This window comes from Apteryx rowi, unplaced genomic scaffold (assembly GCF_003343035.1).
Source record: "Apteryx rowi isolate R43461 unplaced genomic scaffold, aptRow1 scaffold_73, whole genome shotgun sequence".
Taxonomy (NCBI): Eukaryota; Metazoa; Chordata; class Aves; order Apterygiformes; family Apterygidae; genus Apteryx; species Apteryx rowi.
Window position 1 is genome coordinate 1,108,047 of NW_020451016.1, and position 10,923 is coordinate 1,118,969.

The window sequence follows — 10,923 nt, forward strand, 5'->3', positions numbered from 1 at the left end:
CCGGGCGGCGCCTCGCGGGGCGGCGGCAGTTGCTCTCCTGAAAGCAAGCTGAAAACAACAAGTCGTTAATACAGCGCCAAGGCCCAGGGAGGGCTTGCGGCGAGCAAATCCTGTTCCTTTTCCCCTGCAGCACTTGGACTTCGTGAAGCCGTGCAACGACGCTTAATAGCGCTTCCCCCAAAAGATGGGGCGAAGCGCTGGTAAACCAGTGGTTAATAGTAGGGTTGCTGCAGGCAGGATACGTTGATGTTCATGTTAGCAACAGAAGCCAGAGCTGATGTTTAGGGCTTTCTCTTCTCCCCCCCCCCAAAAAAAAAAAAAAAAGCATGGTGTTCGGCGACAGAAGCATACGGCTGGAAGCACCTGTGTGCTGTCTGACAACTCTGCCCACCTTAAAGCATCATCGACTGCATCTAGGCGTAGTGCTTGTTGTGTCCGTCTTGTTCTTTTAAAGCTCTGGAAAATGAAGATTCCAGAACATCTCTACCTAGTCTGTTCCAATGTTTACCTTCTTATTTAAAAGTTTTTCTTAACATGAGTCTTTTCATAAAGCAGGTATCTGTTTGATAATGGGTCTAGAGATAACAGGTGCTCATTATAGTAATGATGGTGCACACAGACGTTATTATTCCCTGCTTTTCTTAATCTCTTTCCCCTCTCCTCCCAATTTGCTAATTTCTGGACTCTCTGGTAGATGGAGACCAGCTGGAAACTCTGGTGCCCAAAATTGGAATACATTTCTGTAGCTAATGCCTCAGCAGACTGAACAGAACAGATAAATTGTCTCCTGCATCTTTGTGCAAAATGTTTGTGGTAATATGTTCCAGAATGAGATACATTTTTTTAAAACACTGCAACACACTGTTAATTCATTTGGTTTGAAGTCTGTCATAACCCCAGATGTCTTTCTGAGGGACTGCTGCCAATTTATGATTCCGTATTTTGTTTTTCAACATTTGATTTCTTTCTTCTTCCGTTTGCTTTGCTTTTATCTCTTATTAAGTTTCATCTGATTTCTAGTTAGTTACTTGCTGAGAAACTTGCATTTTAATCCTAGCTTCTCTAGTAGTTGCAACTTTTCCCAGCTGGGAAAGCTCACAGCCACCTGCAAGTCTTTGTAAGTATACTCTGTATTAAAAGTCCTTGCTGAGGCTGAGTGTAGCCTCTGCTCAAACTGTTAGTTGCAAGCATGCTATTCTTAACTTCAGATTAGTAAATGAGTAATAGTTCAGTGGTTTTACTGGGGGAGGGAGGACTGGTTGGCTCAAGGAAGTAGTACTGAGTACACAGAGCTTGAATCTCAATCAGAGCTGTGGTGCTACCAAGCTGTTCTGCGGGATGTGTGTCTAGTAAGCTGTCTTAAGAGATTCTTTGATCTTGTCAGTGATCTGCTAAGCACTGATACTAAGCAGCTTGTGTGTACACACAGTCTTGCTTCTTTTCTCTGACCTGTSTTTTTATCCCTGCCCCCTCCTCTCATTCTCCCCACCCCCGGCTGTATCTTTTTGTTACTGTTGATAAACTAGAGTATTACAAACATATATGGTTGGTCTTTGATTGTGTGGAACAGATGTGCTTAGGAGTACGCCCTGCAAGTGCAACCATTAAATGGTGAAGGAGTAATCAAAAGGATAGTGTGACAAAGCAACAAGATGCTGCCAAAAAAGTAAAAGCTTCTAGTTATAAAGCATCAGGATAAAGGGATGGAAGTCACCACCGGAGTGACATACAGTGGTACAATGCAGAGACAGACTTGCTAAGAAAGCATTGCTCATATATTAACACTTCATTACGTATTGCTTGAAACCAAACCAAATTAGAACTCTCAAAGGTTTTAACTCCTTACAAGTTTCATGAGAGCTAGTGGCCAGAAAGGGGGCAGTTTGTCTTCTAATTGCAGCATGAGTTCAGTCTTTTTGCTTTTCCCGTTCTTGTATCCTTAGGGTTTAGCTTGGCGCAGAAACCATTTGGAGCAACTTATGTCTGGAGCAGCATTATCAGTGCACTTCAAACTCAAGTGGAAGTGAAAAAGCGGCGACAGAACCTGAAGTGCTACCATGACTGTTTTATTGGTTCAGATGCAGTGGATGTTGTCTTTGCTCATCTTCTCCAAAACAAATACTTTGGGGATGTTGATATTTCCCGTGCTAAAATAGTGCGAGTATGTCAAGCGTTGATGGACTACAAAGTGTTTGAGGCTGTTTCAACTAGAGTCTTTGGAAAAGACAAACGGTCTGTATTTGAAGATAGTAGCAGTAGTCTCTACAGGTTCACAAATGTCTCAAGCCAAACAGATCTCGATAAAGATTACCAGCAGTGTACACCCCAAAGGTTAGTACTTAATGGAACGTGAAGGTAAGACATTTTACAATAGGAAAACATTCTGTATTTTTTAGGGAGGGAGGAGGGAGTTAAAGGTGACAGTACGCTTACAGGACCTGGAAAGAAGTGTCTACTAAACAAATTTTTTGTGGGTTGAAGATAAGTAGGGAGCTGCACTTCCAAGTGAGCAGTCATTTAGCCTGCATGGTTACTCATTTCTGTGTCTGTTATTGGAGTGCCTTCTGTGTGGGGGAGAAGTTAAATGCATACAAATGCTTATCCRTTAGGACCCAAGTTAATATAACCAAATGGTGCTCAGGTGCATCAAGTAGGCTAACGAAATGGAAAAACCCTTAGTCACTGCCCTTAGTCACTGCTGATCTAACTCTGGCAGAAGCCAGTAATTCATCCAGTAGTACCCATTCTTAGGGGGGGAAGGGAGGGGGGAAAGACTTCTTTCATCATCTTAGCTTGACTAGGCTTCAAATTTAGTTCCCCCGCCCCCAAAGGCTTTTCAGCTGTGTCTTCATGTGCACATGACCTGATGCTAGGCTAGGTAGCAGACTACTACATTGTTATGTTATTGCATGCTGCTGTAGGACCAGAGGGTATAGGACCCTGGAATTAACTCCAACCATCACAAAATAATATAAACCCCCATGTAGGGGTGTGGGGGGTTTTTTTGTTTGTTTGCTTTTCCTTCTGAGTAACTTGCTCTGAACAGTTCTTATGTCAAGTGTTGTATCTGAGCGTATTCTAATGCATTCTTATATGAACTTATTTCTGTGGTGTTATTGCAGTAAGCTTAGGCAATACACACTCTTGAAAGCTGTGATAGTGTTGGCCAGACCAAAAAAAAAAAAAAATCGTATGTGATGAATGTGTCAATAAGAGTATTAAACATAAAAGAACTTATGTGCATTAATCCAGCTGATCAGAAAATTCTAAAAGCAGAGATTAAAAGTGGATAGTTCCTTGGTCCTGCTCCCCCCCCAGCGCACACACACACACACACTAGATTTTGTTCTGTGCTAAACAAACTGGCCCCAGTTTTTATTTGGAAAGAGGATTAAAGCATTTCTGTTTCTCTAGAATTCTCAAGTGTGATACTTTAAAATATATTTGTCATAAAGTCTCATTCAGTAAGATTTGGAATATATCGGACAAGCAGTCATGAAACGATGATTAATTTCCTATTAGTGTAGAGTGGTGTGTGTGTGGTGTGTTTTTTTTGTTTGCTTGTTTGTTTTGAAATTGGTGACAGGTATCTGAAGCATTCGATTAGTTGGTGGCATGAGAAAATCTTGTAACCTTAGGAAGGACCTTGCTAAGGAGCAACCACCTTCTAGTTTCTCAAGAACAAATCTTAATTTTGTGCCTTGCTTCACTTCAGGAAAAAATGTGTTATAACTCCAGAGGTTTGTGGGTTTTGTAGGTTTTATTTTTATAATTTTCCCTCCTTGTTGTCTCCTCTTGGATGTTCTCTGTGGTAATTGAGGTAGCTTGCCAGTGTCAGCTGTTCCTCCAGAGAGGAACTATGGAGCTGCATGCAACTATTGTATGCAAATAATTCTTTAAGATGCTGCACATGTTCCTGTGCTGACATGGACAGAGAAAGTGGTGGAATTTTTTTTCTGCTTTCTTGTTCCCTGGCATCTGTATGACCAAGCCGTAAAAGCTCCGGTGGGGCAGGTGGCTTATTTGCTTTTCTTGCTTCCAGCATTCTGTGCAACTTTGCCCCCCTTCCTTTTCCCCTCTGTGTCTGAGTGAGGAGAAGCGAGCTTGAGTGGAAGGTACAGCTGCTGTTACTGTTCAAACTAGTCAAAGCTCCTAGCTCTTGACATCGCTTGTCAACGAGCAAGCGGCTACCTTTTAGGCCAAGTGTAATGCAGCAGAATACTCTTTCAAATGTTTCTTCTATGTTCAGTTGCAAACCTACAGTTTTTAAAATCTTTTGGGGCTTTCTTGAAATAATATTGTTCTTTTCAGCAGGGATAGTAAAATTTTCTCAATAACTGTATTGATCTTGTTCTAGGGAATGTAGCCTCTTTAAGACTGGAGTCCTGATGTTGAGCGAGTTCTTTTTTTTTTTATCTCAGATATGAGAAGACAGCGTTTAACCCTACTCCTGTCAAACCAGAAAGCTTGGAGGATCTCTGGAAAAACTTGAGTCTAAAGCCTGCAAATACCCCTCAAGTAAACATCTCGGAAAGTCTGTCCCGTCACGGTAAGCCAAATAATGCCTCAGTTATTGTGTGTGGGAAAAGTAAGATAACTGTTGGACTAGAAAGACTTACAGTTGGTTGTCAGACCTGAGATAGCATCAAACTGACTTTCTTTAGTATTTTTGTTTTGAACACCATGTCATAACAAAGGCAAACAATATTTATTGCAGGCTTGCTTTTTAACTTAATGGGTCCAGTCTGTTAGAATATAATCTCTAGCTGAAATAAATCAGCATTGAAAATCTATGGAAAAGAATACACAACTGAAAGATTCAAACCGGAGCTAGGAAAATTCTTCATAATGTTCAATTAATTGAGCTACATTCACACCTGACTTAATCATGACCAATAATCTGCTGTTAGCTAAAACTCTTCCCTAGCCTTTCAATCTTGTATCTGCACTGTCCAACTCTCCTTCAGTGCTGTGTATGTAATGGTCCAGAGCTCTTTCCTGACAATTCATGTCTTCTCTCTGACTAAACTATTTTATAATGTTTTCTTTCCCTTTGAAAAATGATAGTGCATGCTAGACACTCTCAAAAACATGAACTAGATGGTAGTGGTAGAAGTTATGATAAGGATTGAATGTCACTATTATGTGTGTGTGTGTGGGGGGGGGTTATTCCTTATCTGGAATAAAGATTGCTTGCAAATTAGGGCACAAAGAATGTAAGGCACTTCAGACTTATCCAAAAGCAGTTTTCCTACACTTGCAGTTAACTAAACAAGTGGCTAACTCTTTTCTTCTGCTGTGATAAAATCCACTTAAAACTGATAAGGAGCATGCTTTCTGTTACTGTAAGTCTTTGTTTTGGAAAAATTAGTCTGTTGGACTAGGATTGGTGGGAGGAAAGATTTGTGTGGGGTGGTTTTATTTTTTTTGCACTTGCTGAATCTGTATACTCTGTGTATTCCACTCTGCCCAGTTATTAATGACGTATGGCAAGAACAAACAATTGCTCGTCTGCTGCAGCTTGTGGACCTTCCGCTCCTTGACTCTTTACTTGAGCATCGARAGATCAAACCTCAGGTTCCACAACCAAAGAAGGGGACTGGGTATATCATCACAAGTAACTACTTAGACAGAGAGATTCTCAAGGCTTTCAGTGACTCTCAGTAAGTATTAATTACTCAGAGTAGAAAGCATTTTGAAGCTGCATAAAATTAAGGCACAGCTGATCTTTGGGTAGAAGAACTGTTCATAGGCTCAGTACTGTACAAAGGACATGAACGGGCACATACCTCCGTATCTGTTAGACTTGATTGGACTAGTACATAGCAATTGCTAAGCTCTAAATCAAAAAGTAGCTGAGACAATTTCTGCTGAGCTCTGGAAGAGCTTTTGAAGACACAGATAGTATTCACAGGGATGACTATTGTTTACTGTATTAATGGAAGAATAGAGTATTTGGCTTATTTTAAAGCTTTTCTAAGCAACTACCTGTGAGCATATAGTTTTGTTTCTTGGCTTTTTTCCTTAATGTAGGAAGTAAGAGAAAGCTGAACCTGAAACTATATAAATGCAGTTAAAAGCACAGACTGAAAAACTTTTACCAGTCTGAATTGGATCAAGGCTCAGGTTTCTGTTTACCTAGCAATGATTTTGTCCTTGTCTATAACAGTAGAGGACATCACTAAATTTAGGTTTAACTGCTTGTGACTATTTAGCTGGGAAGTATACTAATTATTTATCTTGAGTAAATACATAGCAAAGAACTGTGTGGCTATGATCAGAGTGGGACAGGATATTTTTTTTGTAACAATTCCTGAGGTATTTAATTACCTGCATGTCCAGCTTTCACTGTAACTGAGAAACAAGTGTACTTGCTTTGATCAAACAGAATGCAACTGACTGAAAGATATAAATATATAATACTACAAAGCTAAACCATTTTGTCTTCTAGAACAGATGAGTGGCTCTCTGCAGCAATAGATTGCTTGGAATATCTTCCAGATCATATGGTAGTTGATATTAGCAGAAACTTGCCTGATCAACCAGATAAAGCAGACACATGGAAACTACTGCTGTTTGAAAACATTGGCAGATACTATGGCCAGAAAAAGGAGCCACTGTTAAGCCATGCATCTGAAATTCATTCAGGAATTGCAGAACTGTTGGGTAAGTAAAATAAAGCTAAGTTCCTAAGCTTATGTGAGAAGTGTATTGCTATTTAGTATAGCAGCCAAGCTTGAGGTCTGACTGCTGTGGAATTGTGTGTTTTTTGTTTTTGTTGTAAAGACTGTTTTGAAATAATGCAGAATTCTGCTTTAAGGTCCTGGCTATATACAGTTCTGTAGTTTGTGTTTGGATCTATGTATAATGGCTGTGAAACTGGAATGCTGTAATTTGGTAGTACTTGGTATCCGTGGAAATTAAATATCAAACAGACCATAAGATCTAGGTCAAAGATGTATACAAGTGCTGTTCCCAACTCACTACTTGTTTGTTTTGTTGTTTTTTTCTTTCTCCCTACATCTGTCCATTAAAACGTAGTTTTTTATGTCTAGTCAGTATCTTGGGAAGTTTGTGGTGTTTCAGTCATCAATTAATGTCTCCTTGTTCTTGTTCTCCCTATTTTTGATCCTGGTCTACCTTGATTATTATTCTTCTTCAGCCTTGGTGTGAATATTTTGCATTTGTATGCCATTTCTCCTCCTCACATGGTAAATGGAGTCTAATACAACCCACTTTAAATATAACTGACACATCTAAAACTTGTGTTGTGCATAGTAAAGGCAATTAGATTAAAACTTAGCAAAGCTTTTTAAAATAGTTTGCAATTAATTCATCAGCCTAGCCCATTTATCTAGAAATATACTTCAGAATTCTTGGGAGACCTCTGTTGTCACAACCAAAGGTCATCTATTTTCTTAACAGAACTATTTTCCTCTTCCAGCTACTTCAGCCGTGTTGTGTGGACTGTGAACTGTAATTGAAGTTAATTGAAAATGAGCTTTCTTAAATGTTTGGGCCTGGACTATTTTCAGACTCAACAGGTCTCATCAATCTGTGAGAAATTTTTTTGTGATAACAAATTCTTTTGTTAAGTTTTGTTTAGAGAGGTTCACTTCTCTTCTGTGACTCACTTAATAATAATTAAAAAGATATAAAAGCAGATATGGCAATTCTTGAAGATAGAAAGAACTGAAAGGGCCATAAACTTTGTTTCTCTTCACAGTGAATGGGAAGATGGAGCAATCTCTAGAAGCAGTTCAACTCTACTTGAAACTTCTAGACAGCCAAACCAGGGAGGAGTTCAGGAGATTACTATACTTCATGGCTGTTGCAGCACATAATTCTGAGCTCAAACTACAGAAGGAGGTAAATGTGCATACTTAACTGTTATACATTGCTTTACACTCACTGAAATCTAGATGTCCCAGGTACAGGTTGAAAAAGATATGAGCAGCTTAAACATGTGACTACAGGAAGTGATTCTAGAAGAACAAAGATGATACTCTTCTACTTCTTAAAAGGAGAGGCTAATGCGCCTCTTCTGGTCACTATTTTTCACCTTATTCTTTAGAGTGACAACAGGATGGTTGTGAAAAGAATGTTCTCTAAAGCTATTATCAACAATAAAACCTTATCCAGAGGGAAAACTGACCTCCTGATCTTGTTCCTTGTGGATCACCAAAAAGATGTCTTAAAGGTAAGAGCTAGAAAATGATTAGGTTTTTGCTATCTCTTGTCCTTTTTCTTAAGCTGCTATTTGATGGTCTTCTATTTTTTTTCAAGATCCCAGGGACACTGCATAAAATGGTCAGCAATAAACTGGTGGCTATGCAGAAAGGCCAAGATCCTAGTAAGATAACAGGTAACAGTTTAAACTTAACTCCTTTTATTCTTGTCTGCACCTGTGAAATAAAACAGATTGAGATGATGCAAAAAAACTGTAACAATGACTAACTTGACTCTAATGAATCTCCAGGGTGGCTGACTGTTGTTCGCTATCTGATTGTCTCATGTTTCCTCTTAGGCTACACCTTTTGCCAGAAACTTGATGAAAGTGAATATCGCTCCAATACAGAGAAGACTACAAAAGATGAATTATTATCGCTACTAAAAGCTATTGATGAAGATTCAAAGCTCTCTGAGAAAGAGAGAAAGAGACTGCTAGGTCAGTTTCATAGTAGTAATCCAAGTATTTTTATGCAGTATTTTGGAGACAAAGTTACTAATATGTGCGTGTGACATTAAATATAGATTATTTTCCCTCTATACTGCAGCATTCAAAACACTAATATATTTTTAAATCTTTTGTATTCATGTATCTAATAAAATTATTTTGTCGAGCTGGATGGAATTTGTACAACTAAATTATTACCAAAGGCAGTAGTACCCAAGTTTAACCTGTACTGTACAGTTAAGCATTGCTCATTCTTACTTGTAGTAAGAAAAAAGGATTATTTCAGTTTCCTGCCCTAAAGCCAAGACTACTGACTCCTTCTGCATTCTTCAAGTAACAGAATTACTGAGATGGGGAACACTTCTGTGAATGAGATCTGTCTCTCTTCCATCTTTTGCCCCTAGCACTGAAGTTTATACTAAACAGTTTTTTCTGACTGACCTTGTAATATGTAATTCAGTCATGTAGCTTTGATCTTGCTGTATAATCAGCAAAGTTAATATCTGCTTGATTATGCCACAGCTTTCTTAAAATTTGCCAGTTAACTATACTGTGTGTGTATGTATATGACAAACTTATATTGAGGAATTGACAGGAAAGACAATTGACTTGTTCCCAGCTTAATCCCACACTGTACCCTGAACTCCCATCAACTGTCCTCGGATGAAAAGATATTCTGGATTTTAAGTCAGTTTGGCTTAGGTTGCCATAGACCATGCTGTTTATGGCCACTTATCAGTGACAGAGCTTCATTGTGATGCTACCAGCAGTACTTTTAAGGCATCTTTGTTCATGGCATGGCTGTGTTTTGCTTTGTCTGTAAGTTTTCATGATGTCACCAGCTGTAATTAGAAAAGAGTTGGAACAAATGAAAGGCCTTTGGGTTATATTATTTGATTCCATATTTTGGTCATGTTTAGTCTATAGTGGAAATCCCATGCTATGCAACACAGACAATTGTAAGGGAAAAGTATATAGCATGATTAGAGATCTGTATATTCTGATGATACTACATCTAACTTGCACTCCTCTGGTTTTAGCAGTGTTGAGACTATGCCAGAAAAACTTCATTAGAATTACTTTTGCAAGAAAGAAAATGTTTTGTGCTCAGTGTAGATAGAACTAGTTCTTTTAATTGGGTAGAAAGCTAATTTAATTGGGTTGAAAGGTAGTTTACTGCCTTGTTTTCATGGCTACTATTAATAACTTATAAACCATGTGTGTTGTGGTGTTAAAAAAAAAAAAAATCCGACTTATTTGAGGTACTACTCTAACAAATCACTAAGTAGCTCTTCAGTCATTAGTGGTGTCAGTTGCCACTGGTTGTCCTTTCTCTGAAGCAAATGAAGTTCTTCAGTAACTTTCTCTAAAAGTGAAATGATGACTTGGTGTATTCTGATGGGGGGCAAAGGTAGATGAAGGGAGAGGGGAAAAAAAAAAAAGGCTTTATCCAAGTTTTTCTTGTTCTGTTTTCCTGAAAGAGAGAACTTTTCAGTTAGAAATTCTGGAATAAAATAGTGATAGAAACTATATTGAAAAATTGTACTTAAAATTGTTAATTTGTTCTAGTTCTTGGTCTTAACTAGGTGTTTTGATTATATAAATGCACTCTTTTGGACAAAGTGGCTTAACACACAGTTTAAAAAGTGTGTGTGKGGGGGGGAGAAGGCTGCTGCTTGTTCTTAGAATTTTTGATCCTGTTTTATTTTTCTTTTCTTTCTTCAAGCTACTTGTTCTGTTGTGTCAGGTGTCTTTTCAGCAGTAATACATTCCCTTTTTAACTCCTTGCGGGGCCCGGGCTGGCTTCCTGCCTCTGGGCATTGGCCCCCTGCGTTACAGCTCTTGGTGCCTGTGAGGCCCGGGGCCGGCTGCGGGGCCCCGCCTGCTCTCGGGCTCCTGCAGAAGGGCGGAGCTGCCCGGCAGCGGGTACAAGGCCGTGGGGCCCTGCTGCGGCCTGCCGCCGCCGAGGCCCAGGGCGCAGCGCTTCACACGCTGTGCTGTGACAGCAGGGAAAGAGACTACTGCTCGAAGCGAGCCTGCAAGTACACGCTAGCGGTAGAGCCAAGAGGCGTCGGGCTCCTTCCGCCACGGAAAAAACGAGGGTTTCCCTCCCCGCCTGCCCGTGGCCGAGAGCAGCTCCCGCCGCGCTCGGCGAGCCCCGGGGCAACAGCGGCCGCCGCTTCCCCCGGCGCTGCCGCGGCGGCCGTGCTCGCTGCGGCCTTTGCCCCCGGGTGCGGCCGCGGCTG

The 10,923-nt window shown here is 40.0% G+C and overlaps 1 protein-coding gene across 1 annotated transcript; it reads left to right on the forward strand.

Moving 5' to 3' along the window:
- The first annotated feature begins 184 nt into the window (after positions 1-184).
- Positions 185-8,849, forward strand: DEPDC7 (DEP domain containing 7). The gene is made up of 10 exons (XM_026087748.1): positions 185-200; positions 1,037-1,117; positions 1,944-2,331; positions 4,422-4,549; positions 5,474-5,663; positions 6,452-6,666; positions 7,727-7,869; positions 8,075-8,200; positions 8,287-8,365; positions 8,528-8,849. The coding sequence occupies exons 1-10, from the start codon at positions 185-187 to the stop codon at positions 8,740-8,742; spliced, it is 1,581 nt and encodes a 526-aa protein (XP_025943533.1). The 3' UTR covers positions 8,743-8,849.
- Positions 8,850-10,923: the final 2,074 nt, after the last annotated feature.